This window comes from Sapajus apella, unplaced genomic scaffold, assembly GCF_009761245.1.
Source record: "Sapajus apella isolate SASKATOON/1434 unplaced genomic scaffold, GSC_monkey_1.0 scaffold166, whole genome shotgun sequence".
Classification (NCBI taxonomy): Eukaryota; Metazoa; Chordata; class Mammalia; order Primates; family Cebidae; genus Sapajus; species Sapajus apella.
In genome coordinates this window covers 460,511-476,184 of record NW_022437106.1, presented here as the reverse complement: position 1 = coordinate 476,184, position 15,674 = coordinate 460,511, and the positions used below count along the sequence as shown (strand labels likewise).

General features: G+C 53.6%; 1 protein-coding gene across 2 annotated transcripts in view; it reads right to left on the bottom strand.

Annotated features, from left to right (window-relative positions):
* The window catches only part of CACNA1I (calcium voltage-gated channel subunit alpha1 I), a 129,042-nt gene that overhangs the window by 86,965 nt on the left and 26,403 nt on the right, over positions 1-15,674 (bottom strand). For both annotated transcript variants that reach the window (XM_032267162.1, XM_032267163.1), the window contains exon 3: positions 1,237-1,348. In XM_032267162.1, the coding sequence (XP_032123053.1) occupies positions 1,237-1,348 (112 nt within the window). The remainder of the gene's footprint in view (positions 1-1,236; positions 1,349-15,674) is intronic.

Here is a 15,674-nt window from a genome sequence, read left to right as displayed (position 1 = left end):
TCTGACCCCAAAGCCCACATGGAAGAAGCTGTCTCAAAGTAGCCCTCAGGCACAGGCCTCAGTGCGGCCTTCCTCTGCTCACAAAGGAAGCTCAGTGAGATTATGCTTCCTGAGGGCAGGGCCTGGGTGGAATTCCTCCTTCCAGGATTAGTGAGGTCTGCAATCGAAAGTTAACAAACAGGTGCCACACACGTACTGTGTGCCAGGCCTAGGCCAGTGGTGAGGACACAGGGGTGTGTGCTCAGTGAACTTGCCATGAGGCTAGCCAGGTCTAGCTTGTCTGGGACCTGGAGCTGCTGAGGAGCTTGTTACCCACTCAGACCCCAGACCCACCCAGAGATTCTGCTTCAGCAGGTCTGAGATGGGGCCAGGGGTCTGGATTTTTACCAGGTGCCCCAGGTGACTCTGTGGCCCAGTGCTGCTGGAGAGCTACTGAGTCCTAGAGAAACCCAGGGGCAGAAAGCAATTCCTCCCGGGGGAATCTGGCTTTTCCAGGCAGAGGCACTGAGTGTTTCCACATCTGTAAAATAGGTACAAGGCTAACACCTGTGCTACATGTATACCTGCCCTACCTGTATACCTGCCCTGCACAGGGGATGTCAGCTACTAAAGGTCAAGCCCCACCCCAGGAGCTGGGGAGATAACGGAATGTGAAACCAGAGACCCGTTACTAAAGGGCGTCTAGGGCGGAGCGTGAACTTGGCCTCTAGTCCAAGAGTACGGGAGAGGAAGTGCAGCTTATAGGCAGAGGAGCGTCGGGGTCACTGTGCTTTACAGGTATGCAGTGAGGGCTGCAGGAGGAGGCTGGTGGGGGCGCCCGGGTAAGAAGATTGAGGCCGGGACTAAAGCAGAGGCCCCAAGGTGGAGAGGAGAGATGAGGAGAAAGCATCACGAAGGGTAATAGGTAAGATCAGCTCGGAGTGAGGAACGGTGGGTCAGCCAAATGAGTGCAGCTGGTGGTGGGGACGTGGCTGAGTTCGGCAGCGCTGGGTAGGGCGGCGCTGGGTAGGGCAGCGCAGGATGGGGAGGGGCAAGGAGCAGGGGTGGGGCGTGGAGTAGAGTGGGCGGGGGCACAAGCCGGGACAGGGCGCGGTGTGTGGAATGGGCGGGGCACAGGTCAGGACCAGGATGCTGGGGACGAGGCAGGGACGGCGTGTGGGGTGGGCGGGGCATAGGCCAGTGCCTGGAGGATGGTGACAGGGCAGGGCTGGCAGTGGGGCGGGGCGGCCGGCTCACCTGCAGGATCTTGCAGCGGTCGGACAGGCAGTCCATGTCGTCGCACGGCTGGTACATGCCAAGTGTCACGCAGTTCAGCAGGATCACCAGCATGCTGACACATTCAAACCACGTGCACACCAAGTCAAGGACAAAGCAGCAGGTGGGACCGTGGCCGTGGGGGCTGGGGCGCACCCTAGAGTGTAATACCCCCAACCCACCACACATACAGGCATACACCCCATTCCTTGTTCTTCTCCCTCAGGGTGCCATCCCTGAAACAGCTCAAAGCCCGTGAAGCCTGCGTGCCCCCATCACCACAGACATGACCACATGCGCCAAACCCACCAGGCCCCCACCTGCAGGACCCCGCTCCTTGCCCCAGCCTGAGATCTCCCCTTAGGCCCAGGGAAGGGAGAGGTTTCCGGAAGCCTGGCTGACAGGGAACTCTGGGCTATCCCAGCATCTCCACCTCAACCACTGCTGCCCTCTGACTGCCACTGCCTCCCTTCTCTGACCACCTTTCTGTTTCCTGACCCATGGTCCCCCATCTCTGCCAAGACCTGGGTCTGGAGCCTGCAGAGGGCCCTCCAGTGGGGCTGAGATTGACTGGATGGCCCTGTCCTTCTCTCCTCGCCCACTGCCAGGGTTAGGGCTCAGTTAGGGTTCATCGCCTAACTCCGAAGCACCCGCACCTAGCCCAGCCCTGGCCTGCACCACATAGCGTAGGGATGGACCCCCTCAGGCCTGACCAGGTAGAAAGTCTCCTGCAGTGAACTGGCCCTGGCAGGGCCTCCGGGCACGAGCTTGCAGCTGGAGTGAGTGGGCTCCCCTCCTGCATCCGGCCAGGCCGCTCTCCTCACCACAGCCGAGAGCCCCTCCATGAATGCCCTCCTCCCTCCCTCCCCAGCCAACTCCTGCCCATCCTTAGAACACAGCCCATAGTGTCCAGTACCCCCACCCTCAAACCTCCCAGTCACAGGGCCAGGGAGGTCAGGGCTCAAGGACTTCAGGGCTGTGTCACTTCCAGCCCCTGCGTGTCACACCAATGAGAAAGCCAAGCTTGCTCAGATCTCCTGAACTGGGATCTCCAGTTGACTGAGTCCTGGGGCCTCAGAAAATCCGTGCCTGAATCTGGTAGTCCTCCATCAGATGACCAGGAGCCTCCCCACCAGCCCCCTGGGTCTCCTCTGGCCCCTCCAGACCACCCTCCCTGCAGGAGCAGTGAGCAGTTAAAAACATCCATGAGACCACTTCCCTCTCTGGCGCAAAACCCTGCCCTGGCTGCTGGGCTCTCTCAGCACAAACTTTGAAGCCCTCACCTGGCCTGTAGGGCCCCACTCTGACCCCGTCTCCCTCTGCCCTGGCCTGGCTCACTCTGCTCTGGCCTCCCTGGCTCCTGCTGCTCCTCAGACACACAGTGAGTGACATCAAAACACTCCACCTCAGGCCCTTTGCATGTGCTGGTCCCCCGCTTCAAGGGCTGAGCCTTCAGCTTCACAGCCACCTCCTCTGAGAAGTCTCTACCCAACCTCATCACGCCCAGCGGCCACACGCCCTCTTTACATCCTGCCACTATCTTGCTGACATGCTCATTGACTCTGCCGCTACTCTAATCCACATCCCAAGGGGGACAGGGACTTTGCCCTAACATTTAGTAGGTGCTCAATGAACATCTGTGGGATGGCCAGATATGACTATCCCTTATTATCTGTCATGTCAGTTACATATGGTCCACCGTGGCCCAAAATTAGGTAAGTGCAGTATAATAAGAGATTTTGAGAGAGAGAAACAGGGAGACCACATTCAAATAACTTTGATTATCGTACATGATTCTAATTGTTCTTTTTTTAAAAAAAAAATTTTTTTAATGGAGTTTTACTCTTATTGCCCAGGCTGGAGTGCAATGGCGCGATCCCAGCTCACTGCAATCTCTACTTCTGGGGTTCAAGTGATTCTCCTGCCTCAGCCTCCTGAGTAGCTGGGATTACAGGCACCTGCCACCACGCCCAGCCAATTTTTTGTATTTTTAGTAGAGACGGGGTTTCACCATGTTGGCCAGGCTGGTCTTAAACTCCTGACAGGCGTGAGCCACCATGTCCAGCCTAATTGTTCTATTTTATTATTGATTGCTGCTCATCTCTTACACTGCCTGATTTATAAATTAAACTTTATCCAGGTATGCAGGTATAGGAAAAAAAAATAGAAAAAGAAAACATAAATATAGGGTTCCGTGCTGTCTGTGGCTTCAGGCATCCACTGAGGGTCTTGGAACATGTCCCCGTGGATAAGAGGGATGCTAGTGAAAATCTCTATGGGCCCTGCCCTCTCCAACTTCCAGGGACTCAGAAGTATCTCCAAGCAAACCCCTCACCCCTCCATTTCAACCCTTGCCCTTAGCTGGGATGTAGCCACACCGAACAAACTCCTGGCGGGACCCCACCCAGTCAGGAGTAGGAGCTGTGACCTGGTTTCCATGGCAACAGCCTCCCTCCCATCCCCAGCCTTGCCCACTTTGGGATGCTGTCTTCTCCTGGCATCTCCTCAGCTCCTCCCGGCCCCAGCCCTGCTCCTTCCTGTCCCCTCACCCCACTGCCACTCTCCCGCCATAGCCTGTAATTAATTTCAGTCGCTGCCATGGCCCCCTTTGAGCCTGAGCCTGGCTCCGGCAGCAGCTTCATCAATAATTAACTTTTTTGAAGTTCAAACGTTCTAATTACCAGAGAACATCCCCCATCCCCCTGGCCTTCCCCCTTTCCTGTCTCAGGCTCTCTCCTTCCAGCCCCATCCTCTTCTCCCTCTACCCTTCCTGCTAGTTTCAGCCTCAAAGTGCCCTTTGCAGGTGTCTCCCGGGAGCCTGGCACCCCTGCTCTCTCCTCAATAAGGCCCTGAGCAGTGGGAATCAGCAGGCCCATTTTACAGATAAGGAAGGCTGAGACATGGGGAAATCAGAGGGCTCTCCTGGGCTGCACAGCTAGGAAGTACTTGAGCAGAGACTCACACCGGGCCTGCTGAATTCCAATGCCAACGCTGTCCTCTGTGAAGTACGGCCGTCTCTGCCCATGGCTTTCCTTCCTCCCCTGAGGTCTCTCAGCCCATCTTCAGTGTCTCTCCGCAGGACCCTGACCCAGCGTCCCCTGTATCCCCCAGCTCTAGTCTATGCCCCTCCAATCTGCCCCACACGATAACCAGGCACTTGCTGTGCACCCAACACAACTTCTTGAGCATTTTGCAAGTGTTATCTCATTTAATCCTCACGGCTCTATCATAAGCCCCATTTACAAATACGGAAACCCAGACACAAAAGGGAAACAGATTGGCCCAAGGTCACCAGCTGGAAAAGAGCAGAGCTGAGACATAAAACCTCGGGCTGGAGGCTTTTCCTGCCTCCAAGCTGTTTTGCCACTGCCAGGCTAATCTGCCAGGAACACACTCTGCTGATGCCTCTCTCCTGCTCAGGAACCTCCTATGGCTCCCCACCACCCTCCCAACCTTTCTGGTCTTACTGCTCACTGGCCTTAGCACGCACTGAACTCCTCACTGACCCCAAACAGGCCCTCTGCCTGCACTTCTCCTTCCCTCCATCTCTGCAGCAGGCAGACTCTTTCAGAGCCCAGTTCTCGGGTCACCTCTTCTTGAAGCTTCCCCGGATGTGCCTCTCACCCCTCACAAGGAAGTGGCTCAGCCTCCACTCCGGAACCGCTCCCACTTGCCTTGGCTAGCGTGTACCATGGTAATGAATTTGGCAGTAACTCTGGCGACTGTGTGCCAGGCACCCTAGGGACATGACCTCCGCTCTCACGATCCCCTGGGGGCTAATGAGGAACAGGCCTGGAAAGCTGACACCACTCACCCAAGGTCATCCAGTCCCCAAGCAGCCCAAACTGACTCGCGGCAGTGCCGGCGGCAGTGCCGGCAGCCGCTGCACAGCGCTGCCTCTGTGGCTCATCTAACTCTCCCTTTGCACTGGGTCCCCCCAGGAGGCAGATGGAGTGACTTTCATCCCTGGGCTGCTCAACTTCAGAAATTCAGCAATGGACGATCTCAGCCCTTGCCCAGAGGTGCCCGGGGAAATCCCAGATGGCACAGCTTGGGCCCCTTCCAAGAGCCCAGGAGGCTCAGAAGTCAGGCCAGAACTGGCATTGCTGCCCGTGGTTCTTGACACACTCCCCACTGGCTCAGGGATCAAAGGCACCAGCCCTCCTTGAAGTTAAACGAGACAGTACAGGGTGGGGTAGGAGGGTGGCAGGAGGAAGTCAAGGTCTCCGGCTCGAGCCACTCTGCCACCTGGCCCAACGCCTCATGCTTCCACCATGAGTCACAAGTGTTGAGGAACTCTCTGAGAATACGGGCAAGTGAAGCCATGAGGTTCTGGGACAACCTGAAGGTAGTGGGAGGCCCAAGGGGCAGTGCAGGATTTCCAGGTGATAGAGCGGGCAGGGCTGGAGTACTGCTACCACAAGGTCAAGGAGTCTTCAATGGCTCCCAACTGCCTCTCACAGCTAGGCTCGAACCTTCCCCCCTCCGACAGGCATCGTGCAGTTGGGACCCAGATGCCTCGCCTGCTTCACCCCCCAGGCCCTCACTGCGGTGGGGTGACCTTTGCCACAGAGCAGCCCTGCCAACGTTGTTAGAGAGCAACGGACCCAATCCCTCATTGCACTGATGGAAAACAGAGGGGCAGGAGCCTGTCCCATCTCCACAGCGAGCTCAGAGCAGAAGTGGCACTCGGACAACAGACTCCCCACCCACAGGGGTCCCCTAGCCACAGTCCATTTTCACACTCACACCAAAACCCTCTGCGTTTCCCCACACACTCACACGCCGTCACTTTAAGCTGATTAGATCCCTGACGGGCAGCCCTGAGCGCCTTTGAGGAACACAGATGGAGAAACAGATCAATGGCGATGCAATCCATCGCGTTTCTTGGCAGGCAAAGCTGTCCCAAGCACGCAGGCCTGGGGGAGAAGCACACTCAGGGTCCTTGGGTGCTACTGCAGAGATCCCCAGCATCTCAGCACAGCCTGGGATCTCAGCCCCACTTCCCACCCATGTCCCCCACCCATCACACCTCTCAAAGTCTTCACAACTGGAGTCTCAGAGCTGAGCAGGGGGAATAAACGTGCTTATATTGGGTGCCTGTTGTGTGCCAGGCACCAGCCTACCAATGGTAATAATGGTGACAATCGTGAACACTTCTTCAGTGTCCCTGAGTGTCTGTTTGCCAAGGAGCCTCCTAATCAAACAGCATGCATGGCCAAGTGCAGTGGCTTACGCCTGTGATCCCAGCACTTTGGCGAGGCCAGGGCAAGCGGATCACCTGAGGTCAGGAGTTCAAGACCAGCCTAGCCAATACAGTGAAACCCTGTCTCTACTAAAAGTACAAAAAATTAGCTGAGCATGGTGGTGGGCACCTGTAATCCCAGCTACTCAGGAGGCTGAGGCGGAAGAATCACTTGAACCTGGGAGGTGGAGGTTGCAGTGAGCTTAGAGCGTGCCGCTGTACTCCAGCATGGGTGACAGAGTGAAACTCCATCTCAAAAACAAATAAATAAAAGAGGCTGGGCACAGTGGCTCATGCCTGTATTCCTAGCACTTTGGGAGGCTGAGGCAACAGATCATGAGGTCAGGAGATCAAGACCAACCTGGCTAACATGGTGAAACCCTGTCTCTCCTAAAAATACAAAAATCAGCTGGGTGTGGTGGTGCACACCTGTAGTCCCAGCTACCTGGAAGGCTGAAGCAGGAGAATTGCTTGAACCCAGAAGGTGGAGGTTGCAGTGAGTCAAGATCTCGCCACTGCACTCCAGGCTGGGTGACAGAGCGAGACTCTGTCTCAAAAAAAAAAAAAAGAAAAGAAAAAAGAAGAGAAGAGATGCTAGTACGGCCCCTTTGATTGACGTCTGTCCTGCAACATGCTGAATCTTCACCCACAGCCTTTTGTAAAGAATCCAGGACGAATGTGGTGGCTCACATCTGTAATCCCAGCACTTTGGGAGGCCAAGACAAGAGGATCACTTGAGCCCAGGAGTTTGAGACCAATCTGGGCAACATAGTGAGACCTCACATCTGGAAAAAAAATTCTCTCTTTTTTTTTAGACGGAGTTTCACTCTGTTGCCCAGGCTGGAGTGCAGTGGCATCATCTTGACTCACTTCCAACCTCTGCCTCCCAGGTTCAAGTGATTCTCCTGCCTCAGCCTCCCAAGTAGCTGGGATTACTGGCCCCCACCACCACACCCAGTTAATTTTTTAAATATTTTTAGTAGAGATGGTGTTTCACCATGTTGGCCAGGCTGGTCTTGAACTCCCGACCTCAGGTGAGTTGCCCGCCTCGGCCTCCCAAAGTACTGGGATTACAGGTGTGAGCCACCACGCCCGGCCAAAAATATTTTTTTTAATTAGCCAGTTCTGCTGGTGAGCCTGTAGGCTTAGTAACTCGAAAGGTTGAGATGGAAGGATCACTTGAGTCCAGGAGGTGGAGATGGCTGTGAACCAAGATCAAGCCACTTCACTCCAGCCTGAGCAACAGAGCAAGACCCTGCCTCAAAAAACAAAAATAAAGAAGAATCTGTCAACTAATTCAGGCTTAGCAGTGAGCAGGGTCACCCTTCAACAATCAGCAAAGTTTCCCCAAACTGGCTGATACTACTATTATCCCCACTTTACAGAAAAGAAAATTCAGGCTACCAGAGCTGGTTCCAGGGTCACTCGGGTGGTATGTGGCAGGGACAGGATCTGCACCATCTCTCGCTGGCTGCAAATCCCACGTTCTCATCCACATATCCTTCCGTCATCAGGCTCAGTGTCTGCGGTGCAAGGGAGCCTCAACTGAGCTGGGTTTAGTGGAATATTTGCTCTTCATTCCTACCCACACTGTCTCCCTCTCAGGCTCCCAGCCAGGCAAGGGGAAGTGGAGCCTCGGTCAATGGTGAGCCCAGCCAGCAGCCCGTTTGGCTGGGTCCCTGCTGGGGGCCCAGGCCTGTGTGGTTTCCAGTGGAGTCAGGAAGAGGGGTGTTCCAGCCCCTGCTGTGGTTCAGAAGGAAGGAGCTACCTGTAGGAAGAAGGGGAGGGGAAGCCAGCAAGGGCATGTTTGTCTCAAGCTGCCCCAGCCAGGAGGAGGCTGAGCCAGATCAAAACCCAGATAAGCCAGATCGTAACCGCATCACACCCTGGTGGCCACCAAGGCCTGAGAAGGTCAGGACATGTACTAAGGGGATAGGGTCACCAGGGAAGCTACTATGCTGGGGCTGCCTCAAACCTGCCGGTTCCCAGCTAGATGAGCAGCCATGTGGGGGGCAGTGCCCGGCGCCCGGGGAAGGCCCTGCAGGGCAGCCTCCTCTCCAAGAGCTGAGCCAGAGGCCTGCACGGTTACCATGGCGACCACCACCCTCCTTCTGCAGGCCCAGACGACAGTCAGTTTCTGTGATTTGGGGGGCTCTGGGAGGCTGGTGGGGGCGGGAGTGCTGGGTTTGGCGGGGGTGGCCAAGTTTGTTTTTATTTTTGTCAAATCTAAAATCTGATCCATTTCCCAGGGTGCGTTTCAGTTGTCTAAATAAATCAGGTGGAGGAAGGGAGCTGGGGGCTCCATCCTCCAGGAACGGGAAGGTAGAGAAGGTGGTCCAGCACCTACACGGGTGTCTCTCCCCTGGTGGTCCCCAGTGAAGCCAAGGGAGGGGAGGGCAGTCCTCAGGCCCTCCAGGGCTGAGGTTCCAGATCCCAGTTCTTGGGCCAGCTCCATGCTCCTCTGAGGCCAGGCCTACAAGCATCCAAGGACCACCTGCTTTATACGCAGCCTGTGCCTCAGGGTGCTAAGATGAACCAGGCTCAGCTCCTTCCCCGATGGTGCCCATGTGCATCCCTGTTCCAGGACCAACCGTGCTGTGTGACTGTGTGGCGTGTGTTCCAGCCACAGTGGCCACCATTTTGAACAGCAGCTGCTGCAGAGCCTAGGGTTTTAGGAGGACACTCATTCATACATTCATTCATTCATTCATTTATTCATTCATTGAATAAATGAATGAACTTGATCATTCATTGAAAGATCATTGATCTTTACAGGCCACAACCACTCTGGAAGGCCACTCAGCAGCTTCTACTAAAACCAAACACGGGCCCACACAAGGACCCAGCGGGGCCAATCCTGGGTGCATACCTAGAGGAAATGCTCACACAGCTGGCAAAAAGCCACGTCCCAGCATAGGCATGGCAGCGTTATTGGTAACAGCCCCCACCTGGGATAACCCAGGTGTCATCAACAGAAGAATGGGGTAGGGTGGTGGTTTTCAACTGGGGATGATTTTGTCCCCTAGGGGACATCTGGCCATGTCTGGAGACATTTTTGGTTGTCACACTTGAGGGGATAGGACACTGGCTTCTAGTGGGTAGAGACCAGGGATGTAGCTAAACATCCTACAATGCACAGGACGGCCCCACAACCAAGACTCATCCAGCTCAAAATGTCAACAGTGCCACTCATGAGAAGCCCACATGGAGTACTACTCAGCCATCAAAAAGACAAGCAACTGAAACACACACAGCATGGAGGGATCGCTGCTGGGAAACAGAAGCCAGGAACAGCAGAGCAAAAATGCACAAATCCAGTTACACAAAGTTAAGAGCCAGGAGAAGCCAATCTATAGTGAAGGAGGTTAGAATAGCGGTAATACTGGGGAGTACCCAAGGCGGACAGGGAAGCTTTGGGACTGGAGATGTTCTTCTTGACCTGAGTGGTGGTCCCAGGAGAGGACTTACGTGAAAATGCCTTGAACTGCACACTGCGATTTGTGAGCTCAACTTGTACATTTAACCTCAATAAAAAGTAAAACAGCTGAGTGCAGTGGCATGCACTTGTGGTCCCAGCTACTTGGCACATGCCTGTAGTCCCAGCTACTTGGGAGGCTGAGGCGGGAGAATCGCTGGAGTGCAGTGGCACCGTCTCAGCTCACTGCAACCTCCACCTCCTGGATTCAAGAAATTCTGCTAAGGTAGGAGGATCACTTAAGCCCAGGAGTTCAAGGCTGTATTGAGTTATGATGGCACCACTGCACTCCAGCCTGGGTGATACAGCAAGACTCTGTCTCAAAAAAAATAGAAATAAAAATTTAAAAATGAAGAGCAACTGCTTTAAGGAAAAACAAAAATGCAACTATTAAAAAACCACAATCAGCTGGCACAGTGGTTTACACCTATAATCCCAGCACTTTGGGAGGCCGAGGCAGGCAGATCACATGAGGCCCAAAGTTCAAGACCAGCCTGATCAACATGGTGAAACCCCGTCTCTAATCAAAATACAAAAAATTAGCCAGGTGTGGTGGCACATGCCTATGGTCCCAGCTCCTCCAGAAGCTGAGGCAGAATTGCTTGAATCCAGGAGGTGGAGGTTGCAGTGAGCTGAGATGGTGCCACTGCACTCCAGCGATTCTCCCGCCTCAGCTTCCCAAGTAGCTGGGACTACAGGCATATGCCACCATATCCAGCCTGGGCAACAGAGCAAGACTCTGTCTCAAAAAATAATAATCATATAAATAAACCACAGGCACCTGCCAGGGCACCTGCTGTTGCCAAACTCCACAGGAATCATTACAACAACCTGCAGGGGTGGGCATCTCCTCTGTTCCTCAGCCTTGCCCAAGGCCACAGCTAGTGAGGGACAGAGCTGGGATTCAAACCTCACACCCTCCTGTCTTCTAATGCTCCTTCAGGTCTTGTTCCACCTGTGGCCACAACTGCCTCAGGAGAGAGGCATTGCAGATATTATTACACCCCACTTGTAATTCATTTTCATGGCTATGAAAATGAAGCCGCAGAGGACAGCACTTGCCCCAGATGACACAGTGGTGAGGCTGAGACAGAAAGCTGCTCCATAAAATTAACAGACCTGCCAGGCAGATGGTCCTAGGCCTCCCTCCACTTACACGCCTCCAGCAACGGGGCACTCCCCACATGACAAATGGCATGACTGGTTCTATTTCTAAGCTACGGCATCTCAGTGCATTGAGATCCTTTGCAGAAGGGGACAAGGGAGTTAGCCCTTCCTAGTTCCTGGCCCAGCCCCACTTCTTGGAATCCCCATTGTATAAGAACTCATTGGATTTGGCCAATGTCTTTGATTTCCAGATACCCAGCAAGCTTTAGTACCCAGTGCAGCCAGCGGAGTAGGGGAGGCAATGGCAGAAAACAAAGGCTGCTTCTGGGGCGAGAAGCCAGGGTGGAAGGTCCACAGGAAGGACGCTCCAGCTGGAGAGACGTGCCAGACACCGCTGCTTCCATCACTGCCAAAGAGAAGGGCCAGGGTCCCACTGTCTGTGGGCTGATCCAGCCTCAGGAGCCCAACCACACAGAAGGTGTGCAGGCAGGAAGCCTTCATTGACTCCTGACCAGGGGCTGCAGACGCCTCCTCAGGTCCCCTCGCAGTGCATGGGACCGCTCTCTTCCCCAAGCAACCACTGAACTGAGAGGGTGAGGGCTTGACCAACGTGGATGACACCCTCCTCCAGCCTCCCTGGGAACCTGTCCCCCACCGCACATCTCCCCTGCCTGCCCCTGAACACACGTACGTGCTCATGCATGCATTCCCAAAGAAAACTGCAGCCCTTCATGCACCTGCCCCCGCTCATACACGTGTGCACACAGCTGCAGCAGGCATTCACGTTCGCACGTGCCAGCAACACGGCACGGCTGACCCCTCTTCTAGAACAAGGGTTCTTAACCTTTTCTGTACCACAAACCCCTTTTCAGGATAAAGTTTTTGTTTATTTTGTATTTTTTACCTTTGAGACAGAGTCTTGCTCTGTCACTCAAGCTGGAGTGCAGTGGCGTGATCTTGGCTCACTGTAACCTCCTCCTCCTGGTTTCAAGTGATTCTCCTGCCTCAGCTTCCCAAGTAGCTGGGACTACAGGTGTGTGCCACCATATCCAGCTAATTTTCGCATTTCTGGTAGAGATGGGATTTCATTATATGTTGGCCAGGCTGGTCTCAAACTCCTGACCTCAAGTGATCCAACCACCTCAGCCTCTCGAAGTGCTGGGATTACAGGTGTGAGCCACAACACCCAGCCAGAATAAAGTTTTTACATGTTTTTATGTTTTTTTGTTTTGAGACAGAGTCTTGCTCTGTCGCCCAGGCTAGAGTGCAGTGGTGCGATCTCGGTTCACTGCAACCTCCACCACCCGGGTTCAAGCAATTCTCTTGCCTCAGCCTCCCAAGTAGCTGGGACTACAGGTGAACACTGCCATGCCCAGCTAATTTTTGTACTTTTAGTAGAGACAGGGTTTCACCATGTTGGCCAGGATGGTCTTGATCTCCTGATTCATAATCTGCCTGCCTTGGCCTCCTGAAGTGCTGGGGTTACAGGCGTGAGCCACCGCACCAAGCTGCATTTTTTTTAATGTTGAAGTACAGGATTAGTAAACCAGGTATAGTGGCATGCACCTATAGCCCCAGCTACTGGGGAGGCTGAGACTGGTGGATCACTTGAGCCCAGAAGTTCAAAGCCAGCCTGGGCAATATTGTGAGAACTTTATTGCTACAAAAAAATAAAATAAAAAACTTTAAAACTGTTTTTAAAAAAGCTTACAGTTTTTTTAAACATTACAGCTCACGCCTGTAATCCCAACACTTTGGAAGCCCAAGGCGGGAGGATCACTTAAGATCAGGAGTTCAAGACCAGCCTTGCCAACATAGCAGAACCCCATCTCTACTAAATACAAAATTTAGCTGGGCATGGTGGCTTAGACCTGTAATCCCAGCTACTCAGGAGGCTGAGGAAGGAGAATCTCTTGAACCCGGGAGGCAGAGACTGCAGTGACCCAAGATCACGCCACTGCACTTCAGCCTGAGTGACAGAAGGAGACTCAGTCTCAAAAAAAAAAAAGGCCGGGCCAAGGCGGGTGGATCACCTGAGGTCAGGAGTTCGAGACCAGCCTGACCAATGTGGTGAAACTCTGTATGGCACACGCCTGTAATCCTAGCTACTTGGGAAGCTAAGACAGGAGAATCACTTGAACTGGGAGGCGGAGGTTGCAGTGAGCCGAGATTGCACCACTGCACTCCAGCCTGGGCAACAAAAGCAAAACTCCATTGCCAAAAAAAAAAAAAAAAATTATAAAAAATAAAAGCTTAGAACTAGAAAGGAAGGCAGTTATGTTAAAGTCATTATCAAAATATTTTTAAAACAAATTTTTGATAGAGAAACATATATTCTTTGTTATCAACACAATAAGTAGCAAGCTCCGATGCTGGGCTGGCTACTAGGTGACTCTGCGTCACAGTGATGGCTGTAATGATATTCTGAGAGCTCTACAAGGACTATGATGTAACATGGAAATATTGGTGATTTTCACAGGTGACAGCCACAGGAGTTGCTAATAATACCAGTGTGGTTTGTTTCCTCCAACCATAGCAGAAAGAAATGCGAAATTTCAGTCAAGGGTCGGTGAAAACAAATATGCAACTTGTGCCCATGCAAGCTCATGAAGCCAGGATTTAGACCCCTGCTCTAGAAACTCTCTTCCCCTTGGGCCCCAGGAGACACCACAAGCCCTGGGACTGGTCCATCCATCCATCTATTCATCTGTCAGTTCATCCATCCAACCATCCATCCATCTATCCCTCCATCCATCTATCCATTCATCCAAGCAGCCATCCATCCATCCATCCATCCAGGCATCCAACTATCTATTCATCCATTCATCCATTCATCCATCCATCCATCCATCCATCCATCCATCAATCCATCCATTCAACTCACCATACATTCATCTACCCAATGATACATCCAGCCAGCCAACTATCCATCCATCCATCCATCCATTCATTCACCCATCTATCCATCCATCCATCCATCCACCCATCCATCCATCCATTCATCCATTTACCTATCTTTCCATCTCTTCATGCATTCATCTGCTCATCCACCCATCCCTCCACCCAACCTTTACATTCATGCATTTATCCACCCATCTTCCCAAAAATTTTCCACTGGGAAAAGCCAGATACAGTCCTCAGCACTCCCTGCTCTGTCTGCCTCCACCTCGACCCTCTTCCCACGACTCAGTACCACAAGCCCTCACATTCGCACAGCATATATCAGCCACCACGCCTTCTCCTCCTGCTTGGAAGTGCACTCAGAGAGGCCAAATAGCTTGCTCAGCATCACAGAGGATAAGCACCAGTGTCAGGATTTGAACTCGGGGAGGGAGAAGGAGACTAGAGAGCAACGCATGGCTCCACTCGGCAGATGAGGATAGAAATGTCAAAGGTGGCCCTACAGGAAAGCTGGAGAGAGATTAGCAGGAGGACATCCTTGCTGATTAAAAAGACATATTAATTTCTCTCCAAGAAAACAAATGTGGCCGTTTGTCTCTCAATGGGATGATGAGGCAGTTTGAGGGAGGTGGCAGGGCAGAACCCCAGGCAGGATGGACAAGTGAAAATCCAATCATGTATTCAATTCCCTGGCAGGGGCTGGCCCTTCACCAGCTGGCCAGCCTGCTTTCTAGTTCTCCTTCAGTTAAGAGACTTCCCATCTCGTTGGGTCTCCTGCCCAAGCCCCTGCCAGGCTGGCTGGTGCGGGACAGGCACTTTGCCTCTATGGAGTGCATCTGTCAAATGGGCGACTCAGGGCCAGCTCAGCTGCTGGAAGGAGGAATGGTGCCCAGCCTTATCCCCCTCATCTGCACTAGTGCCTCCCCTCGCAGGTTTCCTCTCTGTCCTCCAGAATCTGGACCCCAAATGTCCTTCCACCCTCAGATATGTCCTCTCCCAGCCCACACACCAGGCTATCAGCAACCCTGGTGACCTGAACCTCAGCCCTGAGCCCTTGACCAGGCTGCTTGCTCAGCTGGGAGGCCACACCCCCTTTCACTTCTCTGCCTCAACACTTCTCCCCTCCCCCTCTCTCCTGCCCTAACTCCGAGGCTTCCTTCTTCGTGGGAGGAGGCCCCTGTGGCATCCCCGCTCAGAACAAGCTGGCTGCTCTGCTCTCCTGTCACCCATGTCCCCCTGAGTGTCCCTCTACCTAGCCTAGACCCCATTTTGCTTCACAAGAGTGTGATTTGGGTGTGGTTCTGTCTCCTCCATCAGGCTGGGGCCTCCTTAGGGTCACCGCCGGGTGCCCAGGCCTGGTGTGCTACGGTCCCACAAAACATGACTGAACAGGCCTGGGGGTGCCTCCACTCAAGCCCAGACCAGTGTCCGACACATAGCCGGGCTCCAACACTTGCCAAATGAATGGGTCATCCATCCATCCACCCACCCATCCATCCATCCATCCATCTACCTACCTATCCATCCAACCACCCACCCACCCATCCATCCATCCACCCAACTGTCCACCCATCCACCCACCCACCCATCCACCCACCCATCCATCCATCCATCCACCCACCCATCCATCCACCCACCCATCCATCCACCCACCCATCCATCCACCTACCCATCCACCCACCCATCCATCCA